Raw genomic sequence first — 19,696 nt, 5'->3', positions numbered from 1 at the left:
TTTAGGATCCACCGCAACATCTTCACCCTTAGTCCGTGCCCCACGACCATGACCACAGTATACTTAGGGTCGTGGTAGCGGGAGAGGTGAAGGAGATACAGGTTCGAGCGGTGATTAGAATCGCTTTTATGCACTCAAAGGATGACAGGGTTCAGAGGTATCCCTCTGGCTCTACATTTTCATATATTACTCCATTTATTGCTTGTAAGATTGACATGAAGTCTGAATTGTTGCCACTACCAATTCATGGGTCTCCAGCCGTTGCCGATTATATTTTAGCTAGTCGTGGCTATTGGGGTTGTACTATATTAATTAATGATCGTCGAACCTTCACTGATTTAGTTGAGTTGATTATTCTAGATTTTGATGTTTTCATGGGTATGGATTGGTTGGCAGCTTGCTATGCTAATATTGATTGTCCTGCAAAGATTGTCCGATTTTACTTTCCAGGTGAGCCAGTCCTTTAGTGGAAGGGTAATGCAGCCACACCTAAGGTTAAGTTTATTTCATACCTTAGGGCTCGGAAGTTGATTGCTAAAGGTTGTATATACCATATGGTTCATGTACATCATATTGATAACGAGCCCATGACTATTTAGTCAATTCCTGTCGTGAACGAATTTGCAATGGTATTCCCTGATGATCTTCCAGGAATTCCCCTAGAATGGGAAATTGATTTCTCTATAGACTTGCTTCCTGATACGCAACCTATATCGATTCCTCCCTAGAGAATGCACCTGCAGAACTAAGAGAGTTGAAGGAACAACTGAAGGACTGATCAATAAAGGCTTTATCAGGCCAAGTACTTCCCCATGGGGTTTCCCAGTGCTCTTTATTCGAAAGAAAGATGGATCCTTGTGGATGTGTATTGACTATAGACAGCTAAATAAAGTCACTATAAAGAATAAATATCCTTTTCCATGGATTGATGACTTATTCGATCAGTTACAAGGTGCCAAATGCTTTACCAAGATTGACTTGCAGTCTGGTTACCATCAGTTGTGAGTCAGGCAAGTTGATATCCCAAAAACAACATTTAGGATGAGGTATGACCATTTGGAGTTCCTTGTCATGTCTTTCGGGCTGACAAATGCTCCAACAACTTTTATGGATTTTATGAATCGGGTCTTCAAATCATTCTTGGATGAATTTATGATTGTGTTTATTGATGATATTCTTATATATTCACGGTCGGAAGCAAAGCATGTAGACCACTTGCAAGCTGTATTGCGGACTCTCCAAGATTGCAGGTTGTATGCTAAATTCTCTAAATGTGATTTTTGGCTTACCTCAGTAGCTTTTCTTGGTCATGTTATTACGAGTGAGGGTATTAAGGTTGATGGAAAAAAAATTGAAACAGTGATGACTTGGCCGAGGCCATTGAATCGGATGGAGGTTCACAACTTTTTAGGCTTGACGAGGTATTACTGAAGGTTTGTGGAGGGATTCTCTTCTATTTTTGCACCACTGACAAAATTGACATGTAAGGCAACGAAGTTTCAGTGGACCGACGCATGCGAGCAGATCTTTCATTAACTAAAAAAAGGTTTACCATTGCACCTGTCCTAACTCTTCCAGATGGTAATGAGGGCTATGTTGTTTATTGTGATGCTTCAAGAATTGGCCTAGGTTGTGTTCTTATGCAGCATGGTAAGGTTATTACATACGCCTTTAGACAGTTGCGGAAGCACGAGCAGAATTATCCTACAGACAATCTTGAGTTGGCTGCAGTTGTCTTTGCCATAAAAATTTGGCGACATTATCTATACAGGGTTCATATAGATTTGTTCACGGATCACCAGAGCCTTCAGTATTTACTTAAGCAGAGGGAGTTGAACTTACGACAAAGGAGATGGCTAGAACTATTAAAGGAATACGATTTTGAAATTTTATATCGACCCGACAAAGCTAATGTTGTTGCTGATGCACTCAGCCGGAAGTCCATGGGTAGTCTAAGTCATGTTGAAACGGATAAAGTTGGAATTACAAAAGACATATGCCAGCTTGTTAATTTGCAAATATGCTTGGTAGATGCAGGAGGCGGAGGTGTTGTTGTTAAGAATATGGAAGAATCTTCCTTTGTGACTGAAGTGAAAAGGCGGCAACATGAAGATCCTCAACTTAGGAAATTGAGCGAAAAGATTCCACAGTAGAAAAACCCCTTATTTGAGCTAATTGGAGATAGAGTCCTTAGATACCAGGGTCGCTTATGTGTACCAGTAGTTGGGAAACTCCGTACAAATATTCTTTCAGAGGCTCATTATTCTAGATATGCATCTCAACCTGGAGCGACTAAGATGTATCAGGACCTTCGACAGATCTTTTGGTGGAATGGCATGACAAAAGATATTGCGGAAATGGTAGTTGAATGTCCCAACAGTCAACAAGTTAAAGCAGAGGATCAGAGGCCTGGAGGCCTAACCTAGTATATTGACCTTCCGTTATGGAAATGGGATATGATAAATATGGACTTCATCACTAGTTTGCCTCGCACTGCACGGAGGTTTGATCCCATTTTGGTAATTATGGATAGGCTGATAAAATTTGTGCATTTCTTGCCAGTTAGGATAATATATTCAGCTGAAGATTATGCTAGGCTTTACATTCAGGAGATTGTTTGCCTTCACGGAGTTGCATTACCTTTTATCTCAGATCAAGGAGCTCAATTTACAACACATTTTTAGAGATCCTTTCAGAAAGGTCTAGGAACTCAGGTAAATCTTAGAACCACATTTCATCCACAAACTGATGGACAGGCAGAACGTACTATTCAGACGGTTGAGGATATGTTACGTGCTTGTGTGTTGGATTTTAAAGAAAGTTGGGATCAACATCTAACTCTTATTGAGTTCGCTTATATTAACAACTTTCAAGCTAGTATTTAGATGGCCCCTTATGAAGCACTGTACGGTGCGGAAGTGTAGGTCCCTAATTCGTTGGTTTGAGCTCGGCGATGCAGATTTGCTAGGTCCCAACTAGTCCAACAATTGATTGAAAAGGTTAAGCTTATTAGAGATCGACTTCATACAACACAGTGTTGATAGAAGTTTTATACAGATGTTCACTGACAGAACTTAGAGCTTGAGGTAGAAGATTGGGTTTTCCTGAAAGTATCACCTATGAAGGGCATCATGCGATTCGGAAAGAAAGTGAAGCTCAATCCTAGGTACGTTGGATCATATAAGATTATTCGGAAGTTCGGTATGGTGGCATACGAGCTTGATTTTCTTTCAGAATTGGAAGCAGTTCTTCCTATATTTCCTGTTTTTATGATGCGGAAGTGTATTAGAGATCCTTCATGTATTACGCCCACTGAAAATATTTGTATCGCTGAGGATTTATCTTATGCAGAGGTACCAATAGCTATTTTAAATTGGCAAGAAAGAAAGCTTCGAAATAAAGATGTAGCTTCGGGTAAAGTGTTATGGAGAAATAACAACGTCGAGGAAATGACTTGGGAAGTGGAAGAGGAAATGAGGAAGGAGTACCCCCAACTGTTTACGGCTTAAGGTGAGTCACAGTTCGATTATTGGCAATTATTTCTTCACAACGACTTAGTTAGATTTTAAATAGCTTGCGGGTGAAATTTATATGTCTTCTTACGAGATAGTTATGCAAAGCTCAGTAGTTAAAATTTTGAGAATTTGACTTCAGGTTTGTGACTGTAACAAATATAGACTCGCAAATAAAGTACTGTGAGAAAAAAAAGAAAGTACAACCAAGGAATTGTCTAGAACCATTCGCGGGAGAATATTCATAAGGGGGGAGAATGTAAGATCCCGTACTTTTTCTGTAATCGTGCATAATATATGTGGCGTAGTATGGCATAATAATATGAGGTGTATATGACTTTGTATCGTACGTTGAAGATTAAGATTGCAAGTAGGTGTCAAGATCAAGGAACTAAACTAAAGTTTTAGGTCAAAGGGACCCCTCAAACAAAGTTCATGATAAAAGAATTGGCTCGGGTAGAACTTCACCCATTTGAAAGGTTTAACTTGTCCCATACCTTGTGGATAATCCTATGAGAGTAAAACATGCTAAAATAGTGTGTTAGCACAAGGGTCGTATGTTAAGTTTGGAAGTCAAGGAAATTAGTGAAACTAAAGTCGGCAAAAGTTATCGTAGTTTCTTTAATAATATTTTCTTAACTTTAGGTCAAATGTCTTGGATATTTACTCCCAATATATAAAGAGTTAGAAGGCCTATCACCCATTAAATCGAAGGCCTACGAGTTTAGTTTTCAACGCATAAAATCCCGTATCCAACCAACATCGAAGTAAAAAGTTATGAGGGTTTTACTACTGACTAACGGGGCAGAATCCGGGTCTGGTAAAAAATGTGGTATGTCGGCTTAATCAACGTTTTAAGACATCAAAACATTTCATTGTACTTCCAAACCAGAAAGAAAGCTTAAGAGAGGGTTCCTATGAAGTACTTGTATGATGAAGGTCAGTTCTTGACGATTTGTACCACTAAAGAATCCCCCCGTGCGTAGAAACATGATCTCTACACGTGACAGTCGTTTTCCTCTTTGATTGGCTGCGTTTGGAGCAAGTTTTGAAGATATAAATTTCTAGTTATTGGTGTTTCTTCAAGGTTTACACCTTGTTAACTAAGGTGTGTACCAATTGTGTATATATAGTGTTTGCAAAGTTTAGGATGTAAGGAACAACTTTCGTGAAGAATCTATGACCATTCGACCATTCATTGAAAAGGTATGTTAAGGCAAAGCTACGTCCGTCATTTTAGCACCACTCCTGGGAAATTCCTAAAACGCCGAATGTGATATTTTGCTATTCTCTTGCTAGAAAGACCTTTAGTGAAAGACATTGCGATCTAAGTTGAGTTATTTTCATGGTTCTAATATTTTGATATTTCACTCGTTCGGATAAATAGAGTGTTCGACATCTACATGTCATTTTACTAGTTTCCTTGATTATATGTCTGCACGTATGAATTCGTTTTCTTCCTTGGGTGATGTGAATTAAAATGTAACGCGAGACCCTTACTACTTGTGACCAACTTTCTTTCTCCTCTAAGGTTGTTATTGGAAAAAAAATCTTTAAAGCAGCTCACGACCTTCAAAACTCTCAAATATAGTTTAAATGTAAACTATTAGAACACTTGGCTTTTGAAATTTTTCTTTTATAAATTATCTAGGAAACAAGTTAGGATCTAAGTAAGTCACCTTAAACTTGTTCTGAATATCAACAAGGTTAGGTTATCCTTCTAAAATTCTAGTTAACTTTTCAAGGTTATTTGGAAGAACATATCAAGTTCCATGTGATTGCTATATGTTATACGAAGTTATTATGGGGTTATGAGAACAAGACTACAAATGGGCCAAGATTGGCAACATGAGAACAGTAACTCACAGGTGTCATAAATCCATGATATGACATGCTATGCATTCTACTCTTGAGCTATAATAGGGAGGTATGAGGCCTATTGCGTATATTTTTACGTATGAGAGACAGATGGCCACAAGTTGGCGAATATGATGTCGATTCGCTACCGGAAAGCACCACCATTGCTAGCATTTGGTTGGATATGTCATGCATTTTCATCTATATATATATATATATATGTATTCAGGACATACGATTATACGAGCATACCATGCATATATAAGTAGTAGGGGGACTAAAGGTCAACCATGGAGATTATTTGGGTTTCAATTTCAGGTGGTATCTATTTTACCCTTTTACAGTAAATGTTTATGATTTTACTTTTTGCTTTATGTACAAGTACATTTTTATTCATACTGACGTCCCTTTTCCTGGGGACGCTGCTTATTGTTTTGTGCGAGCATGTACAGGCAGGGACTCTAATCGATTCAGCAGCTAGGATTCAGGTTCCACTGTGAGTTGGTAAGCTCCATCTTATCCTGGGGGCTATCAGAGGATGTTTACTTTTGTTGTACAATTTGGGTATAGTCGGGGCCTTGTCCCGATAGTGCTTATGTCACTCATAGAGGCTATTGTGGACACAATATTTTGGGTTTTCTTTTTGTATGTTTCAACCTCTAGCCAATAGTCTTGGCATGTATATATATGTGTGTGCGTAAGTTGGTATGTTTTCGGTTGTGGCCTCGTTGGCTAGATAGTACATCTTTATTTTTTTTCGGTTTGTCTACCATTGTTTGTATGGTTATTCTCTTTCAGGCCATGACCTTTGGTTCCAGGCTTCACCTTTTAGAGGTTTTGTTGCCCAATATTTTTGCCTCACAAATTTTGTTTAGATAGTATGTTTCTGAGGGTAACTCGATGTATTAGGGTATCGAGTGCCAGTTACGCCCCCTATTTCAGGGTATGACAAAAGAGAACCCATGACTTAGATTGAAACCCTAGGTTTTGGGGGGGAATTTGGAAGCTTTGAAATAAAGTTTTGAAGGGACTCTATGGGTGAAAGCTACCCATATATGAAAAGCCACCATACCTTATGTAGATTCCTCACGAATTGAGTGGAAAAGTTGAGTTATTTATCCCTAAACCTTGGTTCCTTCTTCTTCAATAGAGTTTTAGAGAGAGAAATATTGGAAGGGGGAGTAGGTTATGATTTGAGTCTTGTGAGTAATGAGGTGCAAAGGGGTGGTTAATAGTTAAAAAGTATTTATATTAGTCTAAATAAACAATATAACCGTCCCCACACTAAAATAATTAATTTAGGAATTTCTTAAAATGTTTCACTTTTGGCCGAGATTGGGGCAGCCTTAAAGGCCCTCATCCACGACCCACACCAACGGGGCGTGGATGGTACCGCGACCGTACTGGTCACTTGTGGGTTGGGTCTGCAGCTTCTCATTTTGGCTAACTCAAGCCCTCACTCACGAGACCTCACCCACGAGGCATGTGTGGGTCCATGAATCGTACTGCTCATTCGTAGATCAGACATACACTTTGGCAAGGCAAGGGAAGGTCCAGCCTTGACCCACTACCCCCACCGAAGGGGTGTGGGACCACCCACGGTTTGTGGGTTCCCATTTCGTGGGTGGTTGCCTCTTGACAACTTTTTCTCTGCCATCAAGGTCCCGCTCAAGGACCCTTGGTTGGTCCTTGGGGAATCAGCTTACCTCTCATTTCTGGAAGTCATTTTAGAAATGTCTTGGTACTTAGGTTAATCTTAGAACAACATTTCATCCACAAATGGATGGTTAGGTAGAGCATACCATTTAGAATTCAAGGGTAGTTCAGATGATTACCTTCCTCTTATACATTTCACCTATAAAGGTGCACTATCATTCCAGCATTCAGATGGCCCCTTATGAGGCACTTGTGTGGGTGTAGATGCAGATCTCCAGTTGGTTGGTGTGAAGTAGGTAAAGTAGCCCTGATAGGGCTAGATTCAGTTTATGATGCCATGGAAAAAGTTCAGCTCATTAGAAATAGACTTAAGACAACCCAGAGTCGCTAGAAATCCTATGTAGATGTAAGGAGAAGGGAATTGAAGTATCACCTATGAAGGGGGTGACAACATTTAAGAAGAAAGAGAAGCACAGTCCTAGTCATGTAGGTCCTTACAAGATCTTGAAAAGGGTTGGTAAAGTTGCTTATGAGTTGGAGTTGCCAGCAGAACTAGCAGTAGTCCATCCAGTCTGTCACATTTCGTTGTTGAAGAAGTGTGTGAGATCCAGCATCTATAGTGCCATTAGAAAGTGTGGATGTAAAAGATAGTTTCACTAACGAGGATGTACGAGTTGAGATTCTTGATCGTCGAGTTTGAAGGTTCAGAAACAAAAAAGTCACTTCAGTTAAGGTTTTGTGGAGAAGTCAGTCCGTAGATGGAGCTACTTGGGAAGCAGAAGTAGCCATGAAGGCCAAGTATCCTCATCTCTTTCCTTCTGATTCCATTCCAGCTTGAGGTAATAGTTCCTCACCAGTCTTTTAGTTAATCATGCATAAATTCAGTTTTAGTATCATGTTCCTTCAGTCGTACTTGCATTTTCAGTGTATTTGCATGTTCTTCGAACTTAGTTCAGTCATATTTCAGTTCCCAATATTTAGTGGTAGGGTTTGTAGCTTTTCCCCTCCATAATCATATAGTTTAGTCTTCATTCAAGGATGAATATTCCCAAGGGGGAGATAATGTAACAACCCATATCCTAGATAGATTAGAATGCAGATTTCCAGAGGTGCAGGTGCCACCGACGGAGGCCATCTACGGACCGTGTGTTGGACCACGGACCGTGGACCAGGTTCATCGATCGTGGTCTACAGAAAAACCCAGTAAACATCAACTGTAAGTGGGACCATGGCCCGTGGACCAGGTCTATGGAACGTGGTCCATAGAAAAACCCAAAAAAACCCCGACCGTAGGTGGGACCACTTCATATAGATCAGGTCCGTGGAACGTGGCCCGCATATTAACCCTAGTAAAGCCCGACATATGGCAAGGACCTACGGATCGTATGTTGAACCTTGGTATGTGGACCAAGTCCTTGGAACGTGGTCTGCAAAACCTATCCTCTGAAGCCGAATGATGACTGAACAGGACGAACTATAAGGTGGACCACTATTTGTGGACAAGGTCCGTTGGTTGGTCTGGACAGCTTTTAAGTCAGGGTCATTTTGGTCATTTCCATATCTATTGGACCCCTAAACTACATAGTTTTTGTCAGTTTTAGTCAAGAAAATAAATTAGAACCTAACTTAATCAAATCATTCACCAAAAATTTATCCAATTGAAATGAAAATAAGGAGAGATAGTCGACCAACCCGCTCCAAGAATGCAACAAGGTTTCTGCCAGTTCCAGCCCCGAAATAAAAATATATCCCCATGAAACTCGTCACTATGTATGTGGGATTTCACTGCTGGGTTCCTTTCAGCCATTAGGTCCCTAGAATTCAGTCAGATTTTTGATTTTCTACAACATGTTAGACTAGGGTTTCTAGAATTTCAGCAGGTTAGTATGGTTTAGTTATTTGAACATTCCTAATTAGATTATCATGTCTTAGTATTATTTTTTCGTAGATTATTGCATAAACTCAGAACCCTATTTATGTAGTTCTTTTAGTTAATGAATTAAATTAGCTAGGAAAGATAAACAAATATACGTGCCTTAGTTTTCGAATGTTTCATTATCATAAGTAAATGTTGCATTTTCAAATTTGCATGCAGATTGTTGAGCGATCTAATTTACTTTAGTTATGTTATAATTTACACATATTTAGTTGGAAGTAGCCTTTATACCGAGTTGGACTAGGGTCATCACCCACATAGTCCCAGAACTATGTGCCCCCGTAGGTTAAGTCCAGTGTATGGGCATCAGTTTTAGTTATCACACCAGTCATGCCTCTATACCTCTGGCAGGGTATATTGGGACCTCTCAACAGTGAATATACATCAGACTCCGCATTTATCTGATGTGGTTTTATGTCGGTTATTAGTAGCTCATACAGTCACATTCTAGTGCATTGACCAAGGTACCAGTTACAGTTCAGTATTCACTTTCAGCATGTACAAACTTGCTCATTGCATTCAATTAGTTCATGTTGAATATTTTGAGTATAAAATAACCTGTTTATCTTATATTATTGCTCAGAATGCTTTGTTCAGTTATGTATTTGGTTCAACTTTATTCTATCATGCATGCTCAATACCTTTCCAGTACTGATGCATACTTTGTGCTACATCTTCTGATGATGTAGGTTCTGGTCATCAGCGTTCAGATCACGCATAGATCGATTCCCGATCTCCAGTTCTACAACATCAGTGGTGAGTCCTCAATCTTCGAGGACGATTATCATGGTTATCTTTCATTTTCAGTATTCAGTTTTAGTTTTTGCTAGATTTTGTTGGGGCATGTCCCAACATCTGTAGACAGTTAGAGGATTTATTTCTAACATAGCTAGATTCAATTTTAGTTTGAGTTTGATCTTTCAGTTGTCTTTAAACTTAGTTACATATATATATGCAGACTTAGAATGGGTATTTCCTATCATTTCAGTTTACCTTATGTTTAAGCTTCCACACAATATTTCTATTTTAGAAAATCTTTAAGTATGCTTATGATATGCCAGATGGGTTAGCTTGGGGTCACTCGTGATCCTAGGCCCCGTGTCCGTGTCTTGTGGGTAGCTTCGGGGGGTGATATTGCATCCATAAAAGTGTTGTAGAGGAATCAAATGTTTGAGGGTTCTTCTTGGAAGTTCGAGGCCGATATGATGTCTCGCTATCCTGATCTATTTCCCTCTGATCCTACTTTAACATTAGGTATCTAGATCCTCATGATTCAAAGTTTTGGTTTCTTGCATCTTAGTTGTTCTCATGTTCCAATATACATGCATGTATGTTTTATCATGATGTTTGAGTATTTTTTATCTTGGAGTAGAGTTTCCTCCTCGGATATGTACATTATTGATGAATTGCATTCATGTTGGTTTGTTAGTTTCTCTAGCGCTCTTTTCATACTTTCTTGAGTTCCATTTGAGGATGAATGTTCCCAAAAGGGGAATATTGTAACACCTCATAATTTGGAAAAGGTTAAGATGGGTTAATAGACAAGTCCACGGGCCAAAAACGATCCATGAACCTTAAAAGAAGCCTAAACGGGCAATTTAAGCATAGTGGCCTGGCCATTTAGGGAAACCAGAGTTTGGACTCACCTGAACGGATCCTTAAATGACAAGTGAAGCCATAGACAGACCACTTATGAAGGGTAGTAAAGCCATGAAAGGCTGCCAGGACTTGGGGTTTCCTGTGCGGTTCCTGAAACAACTCGAAGTGCCTTTAAAGGACCGTCCAGCCTTCCATATAAGTCACCTCATCAATTTTTAAGTTAAGGTCATTTTAGTCTTACCCCTATGTATTTATTACCTAAGTTATGTAATTTTAAGCCCTGTGTCATGACATATATAAGTGAATTACGTCCTAAAACTACACATTCTAAATCACTCACCTAATTTCTAAATTTCCCTCCTAGTATAACCCCAAAATTCTGTGTAAAGTAAGAAGAAGAACGGTTTTAATTTAAGATATTCAATTCACCATAGATATTAGGCCTCAATCACAAAGGCATGTTAGTATTCACCTATGAAGTCCTTTCCTGTATGGATTTCCTAAAATCTTCAATTTCACAAGTTGGATTCTCAATTCAAAGTTAGGGTCGTATTTAATCTTCATGGGTTTTTTCAATTGTGATTCAATTGATTTTTTTCTATATTTTAATGCATTAATTGAAGCAATTACATGTTTTTGAGTTGAATTCATATGAATCGATGCATGATCCATGATTCATACACTATGAACACATGATGAAGATTATGAACTATGAAAGATGAACTTATGAAGATATGCATGTTTTTATGAAGTTGATATAAATGATTTGAGGATGCTTTGAAAGTAAAATATCAATATTGTTGTGGAAGTATTTATCACACACTACTAAGAACATGATTGTGAATGGTTTTCACACATAAGGATTCATAAAACAACTCTAGCTTGGATTTGTTGCTTAATTGTGTCTTTCCACGGATGATATTATGAATATGATTTACTACTATTCCATGAGATTTTACTTAGCACCGAGCGGGCTTTTGGGATGAAGGTTTTTGTTTAGCATCCATGGACGTTTAGTAGCAATCCCTAAGTCTCATTACAATGTGCCACCATAGGATTGTCTCAGATAGACATTATTTAGTCAATCCACCTTAGCTCAGACTCATGGTTTTTACCTTAGCAATTAAGAACATCTCTTTTCGGTGCGGGATACATAACAGATTTCGTGTTATATGGTAAACTTCCCACAATAATGAACTAAGGTTACTTTCAAAGTATCTCACAAGTGTTTGAATGATGTTAAACTTGAATCGACCATGATTATGTCTTATGATTTCTAAACCGTTTATCTTATGATTTAGTTTGGTCATTGCTTGTCATGAAAATTCCTTTAGAATGCTTTCAAAACTCTAATGCATTTCTAATATACTTAGTACATTCCACGTACTAATGCATACTTGTGCGTACATTGTTTCACTAATGTAGAGTTCCACACTCCTACCGCTCACACTCGTGACTAGGTTATCAATTTGGCATTTGAAGATTGGTGAGTTCTCATGATCCAAAGGCTGAAACACTTTTATAGCTTTATGTCATTTCAGTTTTAAAACTTTGTACGTGGTGAATGATTTATGTCCCAACCACTTCTTTTGATTAATATCTTGTTGAGACTTATGTTAGACTTCCTTATTATCAAACTCTTTTATGATATAAGATTGTTTCTTTGAAATATTTATCTCTATTACCGTGTATGATGTATGAAAAGTGGCTTGTGTAGCACCTTTTGGGATTCTATATGTCATGTTATGCCTAGTGTATACTTTGACCGTGAAAAATTCTTATATAAGAATTTTGGGTTATAATGTTGGTATTGCAAACAACCATGGAAAGGATTGGTTATTTTCCTGACAATAATTCCAGCTTTATATAATAGCAGATACCAATCCACATCTTACTGTTATGGCTAAACATCAAGACTAGATAGAAGAGGTACTACTTATAGTGGTTTATACTGCCTGTAATGTAATTATCAAAAAAGACTTACGGGAGTCTATAAATGATCTAGATGGACAATGTACTAATCATTGACCAGTGGGAGGAGAGATTCCAATGTCATCTTAACTATGGAAGAGAAAGTAGGTGAATTACCTACTTTTATAGGGAGACAGAAGACTTTGCCAACTGCCTAACTAATTGTAGTTTTTTTAATATGGGATTTAGTGGAAGCACATTCAGTTGGTGGAATGAACGAACATATGAATCCTGCATGTTACAAGGCTTAACAAATTCTTACGCAATCAAAGGTTTCTGGATGGCTATACTAGTGTAAGTGTCAAACACCTCATTAAAAAGGGGTCAAATCGCTCACCCCCCCTCCTGAAGTTCAGGTGTGTCAAAGCACTAGAGTAATCATTAAATAATTTAAATTCTTGAATTTTCGACAAAACATGAATCTTTAAATGACATGGTCACAAAATATTGGGTAAAAAATGTAGATGTGACAGGGAATCCCATGATAGTTTTTCCACTTAGACAAATATGGAAAGTCTTCACAAGGATAAAATAGATTTTGCCAAATACTTACGCCTTGAAGAGGTATACTAGAGACAAAATAAAAATGAAGTGGTTTGAGGATGGAGAATTAAAAATAAATTTTTAATGCAAATGTAAATGGAAGAAGAAACAGATTACATCTTCATAGAATTAAGGATCAGAATGGGGAATCGATAGAAGATAAACAACGACTGGCTAATAAAGCAATTTCATATTTCCAAATGCAATAAAGGGTAATTTTCCTAAAAATTATGAAATCTTGCAACAAGTTCCTGAAAAAATAACATTTGGGCAGAATGAAGCTTTAAAGATGATTCCAAGAGAATAAGAAATCAAGAAAGCAATTTTTGACATAAATAGAAAGAGTGCAAATGGCCCTGTTGGCTTTACAGGAGTTTTCTACCAGACTTGTTGAGATATCATAAAGAAGGATATTATTGTTGTGGTCCAGACATTTTTTGGGGTCTCACTCTGCTAAATTTGTGGCCCGCACAAATCTGGTATTACTACCTAAAAGGGACAAAGTCAACACTTTCTTAGATGTAAGGCCTATCATTCTATGCAACTTCATCAACAAAGAGATATTTAGAGTACTACATGAAAGGTTAGTCAAACTACTTCCACAAATAATCTCCAAAAACCAATCTGGTTGTATTAATGGAAGGAATATTGTGTAGAATATATTACTGGTTAAGGAAATTTTTAGGGACATTAGAATTAGAACTAAAATGGCCAACATTTTAATTAAATTGGATATAAAAAAGGCTCATGATAGGTTATCCTAGTTATTTTCCACAAAAGTTCTTAAGAAAGTTTGTTTTTGTGAAGAATTAATTGACACGATGCATAGACTTTTGACAGACAACTGGTAGTCAACGTTTAGAAATGGTCAAGCTCAAGGTTTCTTCAGATCAGTAAAGGGGATTAAAGAGGGGGTCCCATTGCCTCTAACTCTTTATATTATAGATGCTGAAGCACTTTCAAGAAGTCTACATGCCCTACAGGACAATAATGATTTCAAAAATTTTGGACTGTCTAAGTGGAGTCGTGAAATCAATCATTTACCATATGCAGATTACACTATTTTATTCATATAAGAAAACAAACAATCTATGAAGCTCATGATAAAGGAGATAAAGGATTATGAGAATGCTTTTGGTCAATTCTTAAACTTAGAAAAGAGTGTTTTTAAGTTCATGAAAAGGCCCCAGCTAGTGTCATGTCTTTCATTAAAGCATTGGCTAAAATTAGACATGGTTCATTTCCTTTTACGTATATTGATTGTCCTCTCTTATATGGAAGGAACACAATTTGTTACTATATAAACATCATTAAAAATATGGGTAAAAAAATTCAAAATTGCAAGGATACATTTTTATCATATGATCGAATATTTGGTTTGATTGGTCATGTTCTCCAAGTATGCCTATTCACTTCTTCTCTGCTCTAAATCCCTCCAAAGGAGTAATAAGATATTTACATAAAAATTGTGCTAGATTTTTTTGGAATAATAACTTAGATAAGTAGAGAAGAGATTGGTTTAAATGAGATAACTCTGTTTACCTAAGGATGAATAAAGTGTAAGATTCAAATCTCTTTTAGATGTGTCAAATGCTTTGTTCTCCAAGATATGGTGGAATCTAAGAACTAAAACTTCTTTTTGGGGATCCTTTAAGGCTAACAATTATTGTAAGAAATTGCATCCTGTCATAATGAAGTGTAGGGGAGCATTACCTATATGGAAGAAAATGATAGCATTCAAGGACTTAGTGGGGCATCAAATTTGGTGGTAGATTGAGAAAGGAAAATCTAGTGTTTGGTTTCATAAAAGAACTCTAGGTGTTCTATACCACACCATACCAATAGAAGAAGAGATAGAGGTCATGTCAAGACCCAAGCCTAGGGCCTAGATGTGACATGGCGAATGAGGAATCCGAAGGAGCCTCAAACAAGCCTTTCAAACTTGTCATCACACTTCATCGGTCGCGGAAGCACATACAACATTAATTAACGGGAAATAGGGACTAAGGGCAAACCATTTCAAAATGACATCATAGAACAAGAGTCAAGCTCATTTACAAAATTCTTGTCCAACGCACACCTCTATATACATAGATAGGACGGGGGCCATGACATACTACAGGCTCCCCTCATAGTCAAAATACAATTGCAAGCTAAAGTCTCAAAACATAGGAGTAGGAAACATAACATAGCCCTCGAATCATTGAGGACTCACCAACAAACTCGGATAAGCACCGTACTAGCCACGTGAATGGAGAGAACGATCAAGAGTAGCTCCGGTCCCTATATGGTGACATCATATATGCAGGATATGCGTTAGTACTTGGAATGCACTAAGTATGCGGGGTGCAACACAACAATAGACAAGGACACAATCGAAATACAAGCAATAGTTTCATAGGCATTATGAATAACAATATGAGGATGCATGATCAAAGTTAAGTCAAAACATGTTTAAGTAAATCTATACTAATAGTAGATATCATATGTGTATGCATGATCCAACCAATCTATAACTCCAATTTAGGATGGGGGATGTCGTTCACACCCGGACACCCTGTTGGCAAGGTATAAACCCCTCACATGGTTGATGTTGGTCACACCCCAAGCATCCTAGGTGGTGAGATATAAACCTCTCACATGGTTGTCCGCTTCTTTTCCCCCGGACCGGGCATGGTCATGCAACACTTTATAGAGGAAATTCCCATTAGGCTCTAATGCAATGTCACGTATGGAATGAACATATACACAAGCTTAGTTTGTCATCAACACATCTCTGGATTGCCATACATCTCATAACTTAAGCTTTAAAGCATCGATTTATCAATTCTCCATAGTTGGACATTTTGTCAAACACCTTGAAGGCATGTAATGGAACCAAAGAGCATGGTAAATAGGGTAGTAATTATGCAGCCAAACCAGTGAACAACCTACAACAACACCTTTTAACACCCACAATACCACATGAAAATCTCCACATCTATTCCGAATTTAGATTCAAGTTCTAGAGTCACAACATGCTCAAAACAATCACTTTTCATGTTTAAAATTCAATTTGCAGGAAATTATTACAAAGAACAAGACTAATTTATGAATCTTAACTTAAACCATGAATTAGTGAGTAGAATAGAGTCTAGGCACTATGGGTGGAAGGACCCATGAGTTCAACACCACATACCTTGAGTTCTTATGAAGGTCTTGAGAGTGTCTTCAATGGAAGCTTGGAACTTGGAGCAAGAGTCTCTTAAATCTTTAGGAAAGTTTTGGATTAGGGTTCTTGAGAGAATCTTGAGAGAAAATGTGTCTAAGTATGGGAGAGGTGTTTTGGGAAATGTTTTAGAGATGGGAATTGAACTAATGGTATATAGGAAATAACATATGCCCTTTGGAAAAAATGGTCCAACACTTAGAAAAAAAATGAGGCGGGTGAATAGTAAAAACGCTCACTGGAAATTGCATTTTCTGCCGGACAGATTTTTTCGAAAATGGGCATAACTTCTTCGTCCAAACTTCGAATGAGGTGAAACGAAGTGAGTTAGGTAGCTAACTCAAAGGGCTTTCCATGGATATGTTATGGGCCACCCAATTATTTGTGTGCTAGGAGATATGTCCCTCAAAATTAGACCCTCGAAAAAGGCTTCACTTGGAAATTTCGGAATTTGATACGGTTGCTCTAAAATTTGGGTTAGACCCATTTCCCACTCAATTTGACCCCCTAAACAAGAATATGAAGTCGGATTTTTGAAAAACGAAACGGATTTTTTTTATATAGCTAAACAAGTTTCCGGTAACTTCCGAAGCACATTTTTAAGAAATTTTTGTGTCATTTCAATATCTCCCCCTTGGGAACATTCGTCCCCGAATGTGGAAGAGACGTACAAGGAAAGACTTAGTAAGAACATATCAGCCCCAACATGAATGCAAAACATTTATTTAAACATCAATTCAAGGTTTCAAAACTTAGTGCAAAGCATCCATAACTCATTAATTTAAACATATATGCACATTAATGATTCAGGGGCTGAAATGTAAGACTCAATGGAGTACAAAGGACTTGATTTAATACCTTAGGCTTGAGTGGAGTTGAATAGATAAGGATAACGTCTTTGCATGTCCGCTTCGGCCTCCCAAGTAGCACTCTGCACTTGTTGATTTCTCCAAAGCACCGTAACGGACACCACTTCTTTGTTCTTCAACCTTTTAACTTGTCTATCTTAGATCTGAACCGGGACTTCTTCATATGTCAAATTATCTTCTACAACACCCACAACCTCAAGAGGTACAATAGCGTTAGGATCACCAACACATTTCCTCAACATCGATACATGGAATACCCGATGAACTAATTCCATCTCCTTGGGCAACCCTAACTCATAGGCTACTTTACCAACCCTTCTTATTATCTCATAAGGACCGACATACCTAGGACTTAATTTCCCCTTCCTACCAAAACGAACCACACCTTTCATTGGAGAAACTTTCAAATAAACCCAATCACCCACTTTGAATTCAAGATCCCGTCTCCTCACATCGGCATAAGACTTTTGACGACTTTGGACTATTTTCAACCTCTCCCTAATCATCCTTACCTTCTCAAGAGCATCCATGACCAGATCCGGACACAACAAGGCCACCTCTCCAACTTCAAACCACCCAACCGGTTACCTACACCGTCTACCATAAAGTGCCTCAAAAGGAGCCATACCGATACTAGAATGATAACTATTGTTGTATGCAAATTCAATCAAAGGAAGATGATCATCCCAACTACCTTTCAACTCCAATGCACAAGCTCTAAGCATATCCTCAAAGGTTTGAATTGTTCTTTCGGCCTTGGCCATCCGTTTGAGGTGGAAGGCCGTGCTAAGCTTTACCTTTGTACCAAGACCCCTTTGGAATGACTTCCAAAAGTGAGAAGTGAATTGGGCACCACGATCTGAGATGATAGACAAAGGAATCCCATGCAACCTTACCAATTCATGAATGTACAACTTGGCATACTCTTCAGCCACGTAAGTAGTTTTAACCGGTAGGAAATGAGCCGACTTTGTCATCCGATCAACCACCACCCAAACCGAATCAAAGCCTCTTCTAGCCTTGGGTAAGCCCACTACAAGATCCATGTTGATTTCTTCCCAATTCCAAGTAGGTATCTCAATGTCTTGAGTTAGGCCACCCGGCCTTTGATGTTCGGCCTTGACTTGTTGACAACTATGGCAACCCGAAACAAATTTTGCAATGTCCTTCTTCATACTGCCCCACCAATACACATCTCTCAAGTCTCTATACATCTTTGTTGACCCCGGATGAATAGAATAANCCCACTACAAAATCCATGTTGATTTCTTTCCACTTCCAAGTAGGTATCTCAATGTGTTGAGTTAGGCCACCCGGCCTTTGATGTTCGGCCTTGACTTGTTGACAACTATGGCAACCCGAAACAAATTTTGCAATGTCCTTTTTCATACCGCCCCACCAATACACATCTCTCAAGTCTCTATACATCTTTGTTGACCTCAGATGAATAGAATAAAAAGAATTATGAGCCTCATCAAGGATTCTTTCCCTCACTCCATCGACACAAGGAGCACATAATCTACCTTGGTACCTAAGGGCACCATCTCCCCCTTGGGAGAAAACCTCCAACTTACCACTACTCACCGAAGCCTTTAATTCTACCAAAGAAGGATCAAGATCTTGCTTGACCATCACCTCATCAATCAAGGAAGACCTTGAACCATCCACAACAACTACTCCTCCACTATCCACCCCTTCTAACCTAACTCCCAATTTGGCCAACCGATGGACCTCCTTAGCCAACTCTTTACTACCTTCCTCCACATGAGCCAAGCTACCCATGGACACTGTACTCAATGCATCCGCCACCACATTAGCTTTCCCCGGATGATAGTGAACACTCATATCATAATCCTTAAGGAATTCTAACCACCTCCTTTGTCTCAAGTTAAGATCTTTTTGCGTGAACACATATTGGAGATATCAACATGCACCCCATACAAGTAATGACGCCAAATCTTTAAAGTGAAAACCACGGCGGCCAATTCAAGATCATGGGTTGGGTAATTTTTTTTCTGAACCTTAAGTTGCCTAGAAGCATAGGCTATAACCTTACCGCATTGCATCAACACACAACCCAACCCAATACGGGAAGCATCACAATAAACAACAAAACCTTCTAACCCATCCGGAAGTGACAAAATAGGAGCGGACACAAGCCTTTCTTTCAAAGTTTGGAAGCTTTCCTCACACTCATCCGACCACACAAATTTTTCCTTCTTTTGAGTTAACATAGTCATAGGAGAAGCAAGAGAAGAAAACCCTTCTACAAATCTCCTATAATAACCCGCTAAACCCAAGAAACTCCTTTTATCCGACGGGGTCAAAGGTCTAGGCCAATTCCTAATAACATCGGTCTTCTTAGGATCCACCTTAATACCATCCCCCGACACCACATGGCCTAGGAAAGCAACTTCCTTCAACCAAAACTCACACTTTTCATATTTAGCGTACAACTTCTCTTCCCTCAATCTTTGGAGTACAACCCTCAAGTGAGCCTTGTGCTCTTCCTCACCCCGAGAATAGATCAAGATGTCATCTATAA

At 38.5% G+C, this 19,696-nt stretch overlaps 1 protein-coding gene across 1 annotated transcript; it reads left to right on the top strand.

The window, feature by feature from the left end:
• The first annotated feature begins 2,465 nt into the window (after positions 1-2,465).
• LOC125842801 (uncharacterized) lies at positions 2,466-3,509 on the top strand. The gene is made up of 2 exons (XM_049522107.1): positions 2,466-2,615; positions 3,072-3,509. Exons 1-2 carry the CDS (start codon positions 2,466-2,468, stop codon positions 3,507-3,509), a joined length of 588 nt encoding a protein of 195 aa, XP_049378064.1.
• Positions 3,510-19,696: the final 16,187 nt, after the last annotated feature.

This window comes from Solanum stenotomum, chromosome 10 (genome assembly GCF_019186545.1).
Source record: "Solanum stenotomum isolate F172 chromosome 10, ASM1918654v1, whole genome shotgun sequence".
Taxonomy (NCBI): Eukaryota; Viridiplantae; Streptophyta; class Magnoliopsida; order Solanales; family Solanaceae; genus Solanum; species Solanum stenotomum.
This window is presented reverse-complemented; position numbering and strand designations above follow the sequence as displayed.